This window comes from Leucoraja erinacea, chromosome 6 (genome assembly GCF_028641065.1).
Source record: "Leucoraja erinacea ecotype New England chromosome 6, Leri_hhj_1, whole genome shotgun sequence".
Lineage (NCBI taxonomy): Eukaryota > Metazoa > Chordata > Chondrichthyes > Rajiformes > Rajidae > Leucoraja > Leucoraja erinaceus.
Window position 1 is genome coordinate 69,218,094 of NC_073382.1, and position 17,409 is coordinate 69,235,502.

General features: G+C 41.6%; 1 protein-coding gene across 4 annotated transcripts in view; it reads right to left on the reverse strand.

Annotated features, from left to right (window-relative positions):
- fam76b (family with sequence similarity 76 member B) overlaps positions 1 to 17,409 on the reverse strand; it is a 42,804-nt gene that overhangs the window by 23,776 nt on the left and 1,619 nt on the right. For 2 of the 4 annotated variants that reach the window (XM_055637320.1, XM_055637319.1), the window contains exons 1-5: positions 11,620 to 11,943; positions 4,547 to 4,611; positions 4,402 to 4,456; positions 2,545 to 2,700; positions 486 to 649 (exon numbers count right to left, since the gene is read on the reverse strand). In XM_055637320.1, coding sequence (XP_055493295.1) covers positions 486 to 649; positions 2,545 to 2,700; positions 4,402 to 4,456; positions 4,547 to 4,611; positions 11,620 to 11,700 — 521 coding nt within the window. In that variant the 5' untranslated portion in view covers positions 11,701 to 11,943. Of the gene's footprint in view, positions 1 to 485; positions 650 to 2,535; positions 2,701 to 4,401; positions 4,457 to 4,546; positions 4,612 to 11,619; positions 11,944 to 17,409 lie in introns of those variants that run through there. The other 2 variants (XM_055637318.1, XM_055637317.1) reach the window with 2 other exon arrangements.

The following is a 17,409-nucleotide window of genomic DNA, read 5'->3' on the forward strand; positions in this document are numbered from 1 at the left end:
CATAATTTGACCGTCTTTGTCCACAAGACAGACAATTATTTGAACCTTTCCCTGCAATTTAGAGGCTCAGGTAGGATTCAAAATTTCAGACTGCTAATGTCTAGAAAGAAGATGAGCTAGAAATTAAAATGCACGTGCAAACGCAAGGTAGTGTTATGTGGGAGGACCCTCAAACACTTGTGCCATATTTAGTTTGCAAGTACTGTACACTGTCAAACAGACAATGCACAGGGAAGCTCACAAAGACCTCTGTTGAAAAGGAAAACCCAGACAGAAAATATAGTAGTGCATTAGTGTTTAAACCACTCGATCACAATTCTTAATCAGAGTTTTTTTTTAAATCCATTATATGGTGTACACCAAATGTTATGTCACAGGACAAAATTTCAAGAGAGCAACTAAAAGAATGTAAAGTAATAATGTGGACGTGCAGAAGCATTATGATGTAACATACATATCATTTTAAAATCATGAATAGCACTCACTTGTGACGACTACTACTGTGGTGATGTTTTGAGAGGTCTTTCTCAGGCAGTGAAGCTGAAGATGACGAGGAGTGTGAACCTAAGTTTTTCCTCTGTTCTTTTGTTTTCTGCAGAACACGCTTGTAGGAAAGTGTACAGAGCCAACACAACAATTTCCCATCAACCTTTATAAAACAAACAAATTCAAAACTTGGCAAATGGGGTGAGAAAATATTTTATGTGATGTACATGTTGTCATTTTAGAAGCTGCAATTTCTTGAATGAAGTGCAGTTCTCCATTGCTTTAATCTAGCATAATATATACTGCACAATTTATTGTTTTATTTTGCAACCAGTTTCAGATGGATGTGCAGTTTTTGTAAATTTTGCAACCAGTTTCAGATGGATGTGCAAATAGTTGTATCATTTTAGTAGACGCAGACCCTTTTCTTATGCTAAAACAATGTTTCCCACCCACAAATCAAAACATAGAAAGCAAATGGCATGCTGGCCTTCATAACATCAGTATTCGTATTGCATTTCAGTACAAAATACGGAAAATCCGTACTACTTGGCAGCTCTGCTGAGTGTTCCCCAACCGGAAACCAAGGGATGAACCGTGAGGTCTGATCCCTAGTGGAGACTAAATTTGAGGTAGAAACAAAGAACTACCAAAGATAGGCACAAAGTGCTGGAGTAACAGCAGGTCAGGCAGCATATCTGGAGAAAAAGGATAGGTAATGCGATCAGGACCTTTCTGACTTACTCCAACACTTTGTGTCTATCTACATCTGAGGTGTTCAAGTCCGGTGATCCAGATCTGTACATGAAATCTAGGAACAATCTCCACAAAGCCATCAGTGATACCAATAGACAATTCCAGATCAAGCTGGAGTCCCAGACGAACCACACAATTGTGGCACGGTTTGCATGCTATAATGGGCCACAAAGCAAAGTTCAGCAACAACATATCCCTTCCTATTGACCTCATTTCGAACAGAAGATCAGTGGTATGACATCATCCGGTGACCTGTACCTGTAATCATGCGCCTGTAATTTGGACACCGTCAGACATTAGATAAGCCAGAGAGTGAACCCGCAAAAAACCCCATATACTCAGAACCTAAGTAAACCAACTGTCAGCAGTATTTATGGATATCTTTAACCTCTTTTCATTCCAATCCGAGGTTCCCCTCCAGTTTAAGACTACCACTATTATCCCAATGCCATCGAGAAACAAAGTAGCATGCCTTACCGTTCAGCGGCTCTTACATCCTCCATTGTGAACTGCTTCGAGAGGCAATTCCAACCTCCCTGATAGCCTTGATCCAGTGCACGCCATCTCTCTAATCCCACACTTATCCCTGGAACATCTCGATAATGAGGGCACCTGGGCCAGACTCTTGAATAGACCTCTCAAATGCAAGAGATATTCCTGATCTTCCAATCTACTTAACTATAGCTCTTGTACTTATTTTTAATCTGTGCTTTCCTTCTAGATGTAGCACTGTACTCCGTTTACTTTCTGTTTTGTACTACCAAATCTGCAGGGAAAACAAAGATTTTCACTTTATCTCAATAGTTTGCAGAGTTGCAGCGTGGAGACAAGCTCTTCGGCCCACCGAGTCCGCACTGAATAGCAATCACCCCATGCACTGGCACTATCCTACACACTAGGGACAATTTACAATTTTACAGAAGCCAAATAACCTACAAACCTGTACATCTTTGGAGCGTGGTAGGAACCGGAGTACCCGGAGAGAACACATGCTATAAAGGTAACAGGGAGAATGTACAAACTCCATACAGGTAGCACCCATAATCAGGATCGAACCCGGGTCTCTGGCGCTGTAAGGCAGCAACTCCACCGCTAAGCCACTGTGCCACCCTGATAGCAACAGTAATAAACCAATCCCAAATGTTGCTATTGCCAGTGATGTACACACCCTATGAAATAATATATAAATCAATCTCTGCAGTTTAATATGATTTTCATATTTGTAATTTAAAAAACATCTTAACATTTATCAGATAGGTTTAAGCTAAAGGTACAAAAATAAATTTTGCTCACTTCCGTTACCTTTCGCCGACTCTCATCTTTTCGATCAAAGGCACACTGCTGTTTGCACTGTTCACAAGTCTGTGGAGGCCCATACTTCTTTTCAGAATTTGTGCAACGTTGACACTTAGTGCCAATGAAGGCTGCTATAATGTTACAATATTGACAGGGCTTGGGCTGCAGGCATATAAAAAAAAATCAAATGTCAGTTTAGACAGAAATGCTGATAATTCAACAAAATCCTGTACTTCTTAAGTACTGTGTAAAATACCATCAAAAAAATATTTTTTTAGTAGTCATATCACAGGGGCCAAAGAGAGCAATCTCCCAATGATCAGTCCTATTCATTTCTCTCTGAAATATTTCTACGGTTCTTGAGATTCACAGAAAATGAAGATTTCTTCGATATCATAGAATTTTTTAATAATATTGCATAAACAAATGATAAATTATTTTGCAAAATAACCAAAATCAAAAACAGCTTGTGTTTGATTATTTTTAAATAGGTAAAAATTGTAAAATATCTTTGGACATCAATAATTGTATTTAAATTCTAATTTAGAAAAGGTGAAAAGGGCATTCAAATAGCACAAGATGTCATTTCAGTTCCTGCAGAGCTAAAAGGCATCACATCATTAGAGCTTTACAGGTAGTTCTGCTGTATGGCATGTTTCCATACCCAACACTGGAAATAATACGACTGTTGAATTAGGGAGCATTATTTATATTACACAGGCCAAAAAGGTTATAATGCGCTTTTGATTGACAACAAGAGAACTATTTAAAATTACTTTGGAAATTGGCAAGCAGAAAAAAAACTGTCTTGTTCAAAATACATTCTGGGGGGAAATTATTTTCTATATAACCTTTCCACAGTAGTCAAACACAATTGTTTCTTAAGAATACATTCTCTCAGTTTCACTGCAGGAGGCTATTGAAATTGAAAAGTAATTGTTTCGATTGAGAATTATTCAATGATACTATACTATTGGTATATTAAATTATATAACATACAACCTTAAGTATTTTTAGCTTTGAGTAATGAATACAATCTCAAGGCAGCTAAAAAGCTCCTTAGTTTTAAAAATCCTGATTGAAGGCTGGAAGCATTGTTCCAACTACATTTTCCCCATTGACACAATTTTTTCTATTGCGGTTTTCTAGAACACAAGTTTTTTTTTGGAATGCAACTATTGAGTAATAGCATAACTACCTACAAATGAGTTCAGACTTGGCATGTGTTATCTGGAGTTGGAAGACCATAAATTGTCCCACCATCAGTTGTGTGGAAAACAAGGTCTAGTTTCCTGCTGAAAATTGTGCCTAGCAATCGAGTAGAATGAATTGCTGCAGGGAAAGGAAAAGTTGGAACATTTTCACACTAAAATATATTGCCCAAAATAGAATAGTCTAACAAATTGAGGCTCAGAGTCAATTTCAATATTTGGAAATTGTTATAATCCATAATTAATGATTTGCAAATAATTTTTGCAATGCCAATTTTATTACATGGGAAACTGTCAGGTTTTGTTCCCTTTAGGCTCAGTCTTAAGAATGGTCCAACAGGCTGACCTTGAAGGGCATACAGAACAAAGTCAATATAAGAAAGGACCTGAAGGGAAAAAAAATCAAAATAAATTTAAATATCTGGACTGCCAGTGTAAGTGCAAGCACTTTGTGTTGTATGGTTTTGACAATTTTCATATATTATTCCAATCACTACCGAACAAAGTTACTTTTTCAAACCTGAATTTTGAAAATTAGCATAATAATTCATATAAATTTATGAACAAAATTTACCACCAGTGCTAAAATATTCATAACTATACCAGTATCAAAATGTTAGTAGCCGAGTTATCTAATAACATGTCCACTTACTGTTCCAAATTGCTTCACATTCTGTGCACATTTCTTGCATATTGTGTTGGTTTTGCTGCATAAAATAAGAAACCCATAATTTAGAAATATTTACCATTTCAAAAAGATCACAGAACTAAATAAAAGCTCAACGTAACTACTGTACCTTTCTTGTTGGAATTCAGTTCTGCAATATGTGCATTTCACTACTGGATGTGCTATGCGACACTCCTATTAAGAGAAACAGAATGGCTTAATATATGGCCCCACATATTTTAAACTTAATTTCTAAAGCAATTAATTGTTCTAGAGATACTAAAGAGTGAAAGACATCCGACAATTTCAAAGTCAAAAGAAAATCATATGCAACTGCTCTAGATGGGAACTCGGTCAACTGGATAATTCCTCCACTGGTAAAAGGAGGAAGCATTTTATAATAAGTCGTCATGCATGATGTTTAAAGGATCAGATCATTCTGAGCATAGGATACTGCAAGATATAACTCTATTCCTGTCAGCTCAAAGGTAGTTTCATACCATTTGATTGATCGAAAGATACAACACAGAGCCCCTTTGGCTCACTGTCCACGCTGACCATCAATCACGCATTAACACTAGTTTCTATATTAACTCACTTTCACTTCCACTCCCTACACAATGGGGGCAACTTACATAGGCTAATGATCCAACAAACCTGCACATCTTTTGGAACATGGGAAGAAAACAGAGTACCTAGTACACAGGGAGAATGTCCAAATTTCACACAAAGACCCGAGGGTCAGGATCGAACCCTTGTCGCTGACACTGAGGCAGCATCTTTACGAGCAGTGCCTCTCCTTAAATACAGATTATTTGGAAACTCGAAATAAGCAGAAACATTTTAACGGCAAGTAGCAAATGAACTGAAAACATATTCGAATTGCTCCATTTTAAATTAACTGAATTATGAGCAGACTGCATATATAATTTTGAAGTGCACAGTAATGGACCTGTCCTACTAAGGCTATTTTTTTGGCGACTGCCAGCAACGGTCATAGTTGTAGCAGGTCGCCGAAAAACCGGTGACTGGACCCCCTTACGACAATGTCTACAACAACCTACCACCTAGTTGACGTCAAGCTACGGACAACCCATTAGGACGTCCACAAGGTAAGACAATTCGGTGTTTAAGAAGGAACTGCAGGAGAATCGAAGGTACACAAAAAGCTGGAGAAACTCAGCAGGTGCAGCAGCATCTACGGAGCGAAGGAAACAGGCAACGTTTCGGGCCAAAACCCTTCTTCAAACTGATCGGGGGCGGGGGTGGGCGGGGACAAGAAAGGAAAGAGGAGGAGCCCGAAGACTGGGGGATGGGAGGAGACAGCAGGGGGACTGAGGAAGGGGAGGAGACAGCAAGGACTAACAAAATTGGGAGAATTCGATGTTCATGCCCCCAGGATGCAGACTCCCCAAACGGAATACGAGTTGCTGTTCCTCCAATTTCCGGTGCTGCTCGCTGTGGCCATGGAGGAGACCCAGGACAGGGAGGTCAGAGACGGAGTGGGAGGGGGAGTTGAAGTGCTGAGCCACCGGGAGGTCAGCTTGGTTATTGCGGACCGAGCGGAGGTGTTCGGCGAAATGATCGCCCAACCTCCGTTTGGTCTCACCGATATAGATCTGCTGACATCTAGAGCAGCAGACGCAATAGATGAGGTTGGAAGAGATGCAGGTAAACCTCTGTCGCACCTGGAACGATTGCTTGGGTCCTTGAACGGAGTCGAGGGGGGAGGTAAAGGGACAAGTGTTGCATCTCTTGCGGTTGCAAGGGAAAGTGCCCGAGATCTGCTGACATCTAGAGCAGCAGACGCAATAGATGAGGTTGGAAGAGATGCAGGTAAACCTCTGTCGCACCTGGAACGATTGCTTGGGTCCTTGAACGGAGTCGAGGGGGGAGGTAAAGGGACAAGTGTTGCATCTCTTGCGGTTGCAAGGGAAAGTGCCCGGGGAGGGGGTGGTACGAGGGAAGGGAAGAGTTGACAAGGGAGTTATGGAGGGAGCGGTCTTTGCGGAAGGCAGATATGGGGGGAGATGGGAAGATGTGGCGAGTGGTGGGGTCACGTTGGAGGTGGCGAAACTGACGGAGGATTACTTTTTGTATGTGACGGCTGGTGGGGTGAAAGGTGAGGACTAGGGGGACTCGGCCCTTGTTGCGAGTGGGGGGACAATTCAGTCGCTGGTTGACGTAGGTAGTAGCCAATGGATTTCATCAAAGTCAGCACCGGTGACAACCTACGACAGCACCTACGTCAGGAGAAGTCAAGCTATGACAAGCCCCCGGTCGCCGAAAACTTTTGACCATTTCAAAATCCAGCGGCGACCAGAAAAACGCTACAAATCTTTGGGCGACAAGTCACAACCATACAGGCAACATTCCTGCGACCATGTGGTGACAGCCTTGTCGCCTGTAATCGCCTAAAAAATTGCCTATGTGGGACAGGGGCATTAGCATATGCAGTAAAGCTCTATTAATCCAATATCTGTAACTGACCTTTCCTGTGTTGAACCGACAGATTTTTTAGACAACTGGTTTGTATTCCAACTAATATTCTTCACACTTTTTTTAAGACTTACTTTTACAGCAATGCTGGGACCTAGTGAGTCAGGTGGCAAACCATTGGTACTTCTGAACAATTAGCATATTATCAGATTTCTGCTTATTAAAGTCAAGCAAATCAAAATAATTGCTTGGTACTTTCAGTAGAAAACGATACATTATCATGGAATACTTTTGCCATCAGAGGCCATTGCGCTAGCAGCTAAAATAATATTTGCATGGCTGTCAAGTGATCAAGAATTAATATTTTTAGTAATGCTACATTTGTTTGTGAGAGTGCAGCAAAATGGGTCCCTTTAAGGGTACAAAAGGTGCAATAAATACAAGTTAGCTTGTGAACCTTTATAAATTATAACAATACATCTTAAGTTCCAAGCACATTTTAGGAGGAAGAAAGACTCAAGATTTAGAAGATTGAGAGGGGATCTTATAGAAACTTACAAAATTCTTAAGGGGTTGGACAGGCTTGGAGGTTATTGAGATTCACTGTAATCATGTATGGAATTCCAATCAGAGATTGAAGAAGGGATAGTTTTCTTTGGATCAGAAGATTACAAGGAATGCATAATAGTTAACTCAAAATCCTGAGGGAGCTTGAACATTTTTATTTTTTAGCTAGAAAACAGGCGCTTGTGACCACAGAGATTTAATATAACTGACAATAGAACTAAAGTGCAAAACCATTTTTTCCCCCCAATGAAAGTTATCCAGCTGCAAATGACCTGAAATGAATGTTTAAATACCAACCATGACTCAGTCAAGGCATTCACATCCTAGAATCAGAAAATGACAAGTCTACTTTTAGGACCCGATCACATGAACTAGGACAACACTTCAATTCAGTACTATACTTCTGCACATGCCACACACTTGATGTGTCCAGGTAGAAAATGTATCACCTAGTTTACTACCTCATGTAATGAATAATGTAATTGCTCCTCCAATTGTAATCCCACCTCCCATAATTCCTCTGCAATTTAGCATTGATAAACAAAAACAATCTTGGCATACGTCACCAACTCATAGCTCTGATTTTACAACATTTAACTAGTTTCTTGAATTTTTTTTCAGTGTAAATTTTTGAATCCTCATTCCATTTGTTCAATCACTGCGTTAAATTAAATCTCTGATCAACATGTTAAATTAATCAAATTAATTTGTCTAGCTGGTGTATAATTGCTGCATGTATATCTGTATCTATATATCTCTGTATATCTCTCCCTATATATTAATTACAATTTAGAAAAGTATGTGTGTGTGTGTATGTATATATATACACACACACATATATATATATATATATATATATTCTGAATATACATACACACACATATATACTTTTCTAAATTGGAATTATTTAAAAGTAGTGGCGACCAGGCTGAAGAAATCTTTCAATTGTTGACTGAGAACATAATTTCAGATTCCACATTTGCAATGTATTTCTCTGTTGGTCACAGCTTATTAACTAGTGCTCTACAATTCTTCTATTTCCATTTTCCTCAAGATTTAAGACAAATATATTCTGTAGTTGCTATAAAATATACTAACTGTATTTAGAGACTCATTACATGCCTGTGAGTAATAATAAAGGTGGAATTTTATTTCAATGAAGGAAATTATAAATTATTTATGCAACTCAAATAAGTTTAAATAAATGTCAGATATAGAACACAGCTGATGGTTTTATATTACATCTGCAATGTAAAACTGATAATCTTTTAGTTCAAGTAAAATTAAAACAGTGGTAAAAGATGTTAGCGAGGCTGTACTTGTGGAGTAATGTGCTCAATTTTGGTTGCCCTGCAATAGAAAAGATGCCATTAAACTGGAATGGATGCAGAGGATTTATGAGGGTATTGCTAGCACTCGCAGGCCTGAGCTAAAGGTTGGTCAGGCAAGGGCTTTATTCCTTAGGTTGCATGAGGCTGAGGGGTGATCTTACGGAGGTGTACAAAATCACAATGGGAATAGATATGGTGAATTCAGTCTTTTTCAAAGTGTAAGGGAATCAAGCAGACATCCAAAGCTGGTGGGCATAGCTTTAAGGTAAGAGTAAGAGGTTCAGAGAGGATCGCAGGAAGAATTTATGTTCAGAGGGCGGTCGCAATCCAGGAAGCTGTTGCAATAGAGGCAGCTAGTTCAACAATGTTCATGCAGAATCCAAATGAGCATCTGAATCACCATCTGTTCATTCATGAAAGGCTATAGACTAAATGCTGGTCCATGGTTTAGTATGAACCCACTATTACTGATTTATACTAAACCCATTTGTATTAAAATGGGTTTAATATAAATTGGCACTTGATGGTTGTCATGGTCACAGAAAGGCCTGTTGTTATATTGTATGACTATGCCAATTTTATGTTTATTTCCATCGACTGTAAAAATGTAATGAGCTATAATATAAAAATGTAATTTAAAAATAATGTAAAAATGTAATGTAAGCACGCAAATATAAATGCTAAGATTTAGAGCAAGTGCAGCATTATTATAGCTTGAAGCTCCTTGATGCCACCAAGTCTGTGGAACAAGTATCTGAAACATAAGAAATAGCAGATTCATTCAACCAACTGATCTTAACGTCAATATCTTAACATGTCGTTGACCCCCCCCCCCCCCCCCCAATATCCCTTTCCCCCATATCTGTTCCTCTGAATTCATAATTTACTCCTCATCTCTCCTTGCCTGTCTTTTGCCTTCTTTTCATCTCTGATCTTTGTCCACCTATCTGCCAATAACCTTCCCCCTCCTCACCAGTATCCACCTATCACTTGCCTGGTCCTGTCCCACTCCTGCCGCTTTCCTCAACCCTCCCTACTACTATTGGTAGAAGGAATATCCTGACCTGAAACACTGCCTATCAATGCCTTCCAGAGAAGCTGCCTAACCCACTGAGTTACTCAACCTCTCTGTGTCTTTTTTGTAGGCCAGCATCTGATGTTCCTTGTACCTAGGTAAAATTAATTCTTGATTGCTATGAGGGCAGGAAAGATTAATATTCTGTGAAAATCATTATAAATCCTTTAACAAGCACATTTGAACTAGACCGTGAAATCAATGTTAAGCATAAATTGCTCATTCCCATAATACACAGCATGGCTGGAGCAGTTATATTAACGTACTCCTTGGAAAGTCTCTCCAATCCCTACAGGGAAACACCAACTAGAGTTTCCAGTCATAATTTTGGTCCTAGAATTGTTTTTTCAGGAACCATCCATTAGAAGGGTCTTCTATAATCATATGGAAATATTTTCTGCCAATTAACTTGTTCTGCGAAGGTAATTTGAAAGAACGCTTCTTGTGGAAGGTACAGAAACTGTAAGATTATATAAGATTCAGCAGGTCTGGCAACAACTACATTAAGAGAAACAGATGTAATGTTTCAGGTTGGTCCCCCTTCATCAAAACTGGGAAGGGAGAAATTAAGTTAGCTTTAAATTACATAAAGGATGGAATGAAGGCAATATCTTTGTCTACATGAATCTGTCAACCAGACAGCTTCACCACCAGATTATCACCACAGCAATCCTGACCCGACCCCAAAGAAAAAACTTTCCAGGGTTTTCAGTTCAACTCAATGTGAAGAAATGAATACAAGTTGGACATTCTACAAGTCTACAGGTCCCTTTAAAAGTCAATATTAATTTGCCTTTGCACGGATAATGTCTGCAGATGTAATTCGTTTTAATATATTCCCCACAGAACACAAAGGATAGGCAAACAAAGCTCAGTAATAGTTGGTACACAAAGAAGCTGGAGAAACTCAGCGGGTGCAGCAGCATCTACGGAGCGAAGGAAATAGGCAACGTTTCGGGCCGAAACCCTTAGTAATAGTTGTGTTGATATGAACATATAAAACAAATAGTGGGCCAATCAGACTCTGCTCTACTGTTCAGAGTACAATCATGCATTTTCTATCTGCCTAACAGTTCCAGAAACATGGTTCAATCCCGATGCTGTCTGTGTTGAATTTGCACATACTTTTGGTGATTCTGTGGACTGCTACCTTAATTTCGTTTTCCTCACATATTCTGTGCAAGATGCAAGTTGGTAGTTGAAGTGCGTGGGAAGAACAGGTTGCAGAAGAAAATTGGTGGGACAATGCGATTACTCTGTGAACTGACACATAAAACTCAGTGTTTAAATTGCCCCTTGTGGTAAGAAAATATATATCGGGACCATTTTACTGCCAGATCCTTTTATTACCTTACTTAATATTTAAGGAAGTGCTTGAATAAATCTTAATACATGAATAAATGTCTGGATGAAATTGCACCTGGAGAGAGCGAGGTTGTGTGCGTGCGAGAGATAGTTTAAGAGCATGGATGAACAAGTGAAACTATGTTTAAAACTTTAGAAACTAGGCCGAATATCCGCCCAACCTGTTTACAAGCGAACCTGCGTCAATTGGATTTTTTTTTTTAAATCAACTACTGTGTGTTGAGTTCAACCGTAAGCCGCGGAGAGGAGAATATCAGATGGGGAGCGGTGCTCGGCAGTGCCGCAGCAGGCGAGCCGCTGACAAGGGAGCAACAAGGATTCAGTCGGCGACTCGGAGCAAAGGCCTTTATCGGATTTCAGAGGCGATTAAACGTCGGCCCAGATCACACGGACAGCGCAGAGGAGGGGCTGGTGTTTGCTACGAACCTTACACAGCTGCTGGCCCTGGGACAGGTCCTCGAACAGATACCGTTGGTGGCATTTGGTGCAGGCGTAAAGCGCGGCCATTATTTCAAACACGAATCAAAAGCCGCAAACACCCGCCGTCAAATCTCAACACCTCGGCCGGTTTCTTCGCACATACGCGAGAGAGGAGGAGGAGGAGGCGGGGTAAAGGAAACGAAACGCACTCAGCGGGCAGACGCGCGGAGAGGGAAAAAAATCTTCTTTAAAAGGGAGAGGGGAGGGAGGGAGAGATTAAAAAAAAAAAAGAAGGGGGGCGTTGAAGGAAAGGAAGAATAACACAAGGGGTCTGACCTCCCGGCGTCAGAGCGCACGGAGCGGCGACATGAGAACCGGACGAGGGCCAACACGATCTGACCCGCCGGCCAATGGGAGCGCTCCATGCGGCGAGGTGCCGGGGCGCTCCAAACGCTCCCGCAGCCACTCAGAGCGCAGCTTCCCGCGCCTGCGCGCCGCCGCCGGGGAGTGACAGTTGGGAGCGGCGGTTGGAAGCGTAAAAAAAAAAGCATTCAAAATGTATATTGTAAAAATAATAAAATAAATATACGTTGGGTTTTTTAAATGCTTGGAAGCGCTGGCGTGCGGGGGAGTGCCGGTGCTACTCGGCCACCGGAGCCCAGCGGCTTGAGAGGCTCCATCCATCCATCCCTCCCTCCCTCTCCAGCGAGGAGAAAGCGGCAACCAAGCACACAGATGTTAAATTAAATCAGGGGTGGGACAGACAAAATCTCTGTATTTCAACAAAGCTTACTGAGATAAACTTCAATCAGAGGTGCCAGGGGTTATGGGGAGAAGGCATGAGCATGGGGCTTGGAGGGAGAGAGAGATCAACCATGATTTAGATGTGGCCCTTATGACAAGGGATCAGGGGGTATGGAGAGAAGGCAGGTACAGGATACTGAGTTGGATGATCAGCCATGATCATATTGAATGGCCTACTCCTGCACCTATTTTCTATGATTGAATGGCGGAGTACAGTCAAAGAGTAGTGATACTGTGTGGAAACAGGCCATTCGGCCCAACTTGCCCACAATGTCCCAGCTACACTAGTCCCACTTGCCTGCGCTTGGTCCATATCCTTCCAAACCTGTCCTATCCATGCACCTGTCGCTAAACGATGGGATAGTCCCTGCCTCAACTACCTCCTCAGCAGCTTGTTCCATACACCCACCATCCATTGTGAAAAGCTACCCCTCTGATTCGTATATAAAATCTTTCCCCCCTCACCTTGAACCTACTCCCTTACTTTGGGGCAAGAGATCTACCCAATCTGCTGCTCTGATGATTTTATACACCTCTATAAGATCACCCCTCATCTTCCTGCGCTCCAAGAAATAGAGATCCAGCCTACTCAACCTCTCCCGATAACTCCCTATATGGTCTATTTCTGCCCTGTCACTTATAATTTTAAATCAGGGGGGCAAAATCTCATTTTCTTTGTCACCTCCTAGTTAACGATGATCTATTCTACATTTTCCTTGCCCCCCCCCCCCCCCATCCCCTTTGATGTCTCATTTTTACAGCTACATCAGTCTGAAGAAGATTCTCGACCCAAAACGTCACCCATTCCCTCTACCCAGAGATAGAAACATAGAAATTAGGTGCAGGAGTAGGCCATTCAGCCCTTCGAGCCTGCACCACCATTCAATATGATCATGGCTGATCATCCAACTCAGTATCCCGTACCTGCCTTCTCTCCATACCCCCTGATCCCCTTAGCCACAAGGGCCACATCTAACTCCCTCTTAAATATAGCCAATGAACTGGCCTCAACTACCCTCTGTGGCAGAGAGTTCCAGAGATTCACCACTCTCTGTGTGAAAAAAGTTCTTCTCATCTCGGTTTTAAAGGATTTCCCCTTTATCCTTAAGCTGTGACCCCTTGTCCTGGACTTCCCTAACATCGGGAACAATCTTCCTGCATCTAGCCTGTCCAACCCCTTAAGAATTTTGTAAGTTTCTATAAGATCCCCTCTCAATCTTCTAAATTCTAGAGAGTATAAACCAAGTCTATCCAGTCTTTCTTCATAAGACAGTCCCTGACATCCCAGGAATCAGTCTGGTGAACCGTCTCTGCACTCCCTCTATGGCAATAATGTCCTTCCTCAGATTTGGAGACCAAAACTGTACGCAATACTCCAGGTGTGGTCTCACCAAGACCCTGTACAACTGCAGTAGAAGCTCTCTGCTCCTATACTCAAATCCTTTTGAAATGAAAGCTAACATACCATTCGCTTTCTTTACTGCCTGCTGCACCTGCATGCCTACCTTCAATGACTGGTGTACCATGACACCCAGGTCTCGCTGCATCTCCCCCTTTCCCAATCGGCCACCATTTAGATAATACCATTTAGAGATGTTGCCTATCCGCTGAGTTACGCCAGCATTTTGTGACAATCTTCCATGTAGAGCGTGTAAACCCAGTATTGTGATCAATTCATTGGAAAGATGGGCAGTCACGGTGGCGCAGCGGTAGAGTTGCTGTCTTACAGCGAATGACCCAGGTGCTGTCTGTATGGAGTTTGTACCTTCTCCCCGTGACCTGTGTGGGTTTTCTCCGAGATCTTCGGTTTCCTCCCACATTCCAAAAACGCACAGGTTTGTAGGTTAATTGGCTTGTTAAATGTAAAAATTGTCCCCAGTGGGTGTAGGATAGCGTTAATGTGCGGGGATCGCTGGTCGGCGCGGGCCCGGTGAGCCGGTTTCTATGCTGTATCTCTAAACTAAAAAAACTAAACTAAACTAAGTGTCAAGCTGGAGAGGGTACAGAGAAGATTTACAAGGATGTTGTGAGCTATAGGGAGAAGTTGAGTAGGCTGCCACTCTACTCCTTGGAGTGCAGGCGGATGAGGAGTGATCTTAATAAAAGTATATAAAATCACTAGAGGAATAGATCGGGTAGATGCACAGAGTCTCTTGCCAAGAGTCGGTGAATCGAGGACATAGGTTTCAGGTGAAACAGAAATGATTTAATAGGTACCTGAGGAGTAACTTTTTCACGAAAAAGGTAGTGGGTGTATGGAACGAGCTGCCAGAGTAGGTAGTTGAGGCTGGGACTATCCCAATGTTTAAGAAACAGTTAGACAGGCACATGGATAGGACAGGTTTGGAGGGATAGGAACATAGAAAATAGGTGCAGGAGAAGGCCATTCGAGCCAGTACCGCCATTCAATAGGATCATGGCTGATCATCCAAAATTAGTACCCCGATCCTGCTTTTTACCCATATCCTGATTCCGTTAGCCCCAGGAGCTAAATCTAACATGGACCAAACGCAGGGCTGCCAACATTGGGTGAGAGTTGGGCATGAGAAATTGCGAGAGACCAAGCCCGAAGGAGCGTAACGACCGAGGGGGGGGTGGTATTGGAGGGGGATGGTATTGGAGGGGGGTGTCCACCTCCCATTGGTACAGAGCTTTTGCATTTTTCAGCTTGAAATTGTGCAATCTGCTGCATTTAGTAGCGAGTCTTTTAACTTACACTGGAATGCAATATTTATGCTTTAAATTGGATTAGCTATGAATAAGGTTAGGCTAAATTACATTCCTAATTACATTCCACAGTAGAGCCAGGCTCTGATCAACACGTGCAGCACATGAATGATCTTAGTATATCATGTATGGAAATCAGATTATAATCAAACACTTGGCCCATGTTGACAAACCTGGGTCTCACTGTACACCTGGTACTACTCCTGACCCTGACTCCAGTTGCATACCTTCTCTCATTCCTGACCCCGAGTCCAGCCTTACACCTGGCCCCCTATTCTACCCTGATCAGAGCTGCTTAACTGCTTAGATTCCCAGTGCTGAACACTCCCCTGGTCCCAGCTTTGACTGCACACCTAGTACTATTCCAGACCTTGACTTTGGATGCACACTTGGTCTTGCTCCTAGCCCCTCTGCACTGACAATATATCTGGCCCACACATAAAGCCCCATATCTGACCCCCTGGACTTAACCTAGTCCAGGTTCAAGTCCACAGGTGCTTATCTAATGTGGTAATCTTTTATGGGGCACTTCAGACCAAATTTTGTACAACAACATTTGTTGCATCCATTAGCTTCCTTGTTATCTAACATGCTAGTAATTTTGTCAAAGGTCATCAATTGGTTGAACACAATTTCTCATCCATAAAATTATACTCTCAGGTGTATGTATTATAGTACCATTTCCTTCATTTTCCTAACAAACTGCCCTGAAGTCATTTACATCCCCAATATTTTCAGTATTTTGCTGTCTTCCTCTCAGCTGGGACTTTTCCGAAATGTAAAGTCCAATAACTATATATTTAAGCAATATTATTCTATTAAATGTGATCTTGAGAGTACATGATATTTTCTGTGGTATTCATAACACAACAATGATAAAAAGATCTTTGTTTTGATTGCACCTACCAACATGCATACATTATTATATTACAGTTAATATGTACCGAGGGCAAATTTTTGTTCCAATGCTCCCCATTCTCAATTACTTTCACATCGAATTGATTGAAATCCAAGCGAAGTTTAAATGGCATCAGAAAAATAAAACCTCCGGAATGGATGATGTTCATTACGTGGTTGGTTGTAGTCTGTATCAGTACAATTACTATATTAAACTTTGAATCTTCAGATGTCCTTGTTCAAGCTAAAACTAAAGACAAATAATAACCTCCTCTGTCACTCCTTTAAAACATGCCCCTTCTTTGAACAAGCTCTTAAACATCGCATCTGAATCAGTTTCCATCCGATTACACTCCTTGAGGATGTTCAACTGTGTTCAATTAATAAAACAACGAGATTGGGAACATTTCTATTCAAGTTGTCAAAGGAATTTGGGGAGGGGTGGGTTTAGAAATAGTCAGTGAGATCTTCTTCTTCTTGCGTATGGCGTGCACAGCCTAAAGTTGTAGGACAACTTGTTCTATTTGATCTTACTTGACCGCACGCCAGGTTGATTGCATTCGTCGAAACAGGGCGGACCACGTGAAGGTTGCAATCTCCCACCCCGTCAGTGAGGTAGACAAACATAATAGTTGAGTGGCAAATGATAATAGTGCTACCTTCCCAATATTTAACTGAAAGAAATAATGGGTTATCGGGGCTGTATGTTGTGATAGACAGCCTGACACCTTGCATGTCATTTTAATATTACACTTATCCGATCCCCCTGGATACTCCAAATTAATAAATTAAAGTTTTGTCAACTAATTACAAATCAGGCTAATTACAAATCAATAACATTAGCCAACTCCAAAACACAAAGTGCTGAACATTGGGATTCGGACATCACCGACAACTGGCCTCAGTTCCCCGCTCACATCTGGCAGTGCTCTCCGTCTGAACCAGGGGCCACAGAGCGTTTTTGAAAGTGAGGGGGCTTAGCGATCACTGATCAATGGCCTTGAAGGTATCTGGCGAGAGAGTGGAGCAACCGAGTGGGGGGAGGGTGTGGAACGGGGGTGCCCCCCACGGTCGGGACTTTTTGAAATTTGATGTATTAAAATCATGTACATTGTTGAAGTATTTCAATGTGTTTTGTTTGAAGTATTTTTGAGGTAACTTTTCCCACACAACATAGAAACATAGAAATTAGGTGCAGGAGTAGGCCATTCGAGCCTGCACCGCCATTCAATATGATCATGGCTGATCATCCAACTCAGTATCCCGTACCTGCCTTCTCTCCATACCCTCTGATCTCCTTGGCACATCTAACTCCCTCTTAAATATAGCCAATGAACTGGCCTCAACTACCCTCTGTGGCAGAGAGTT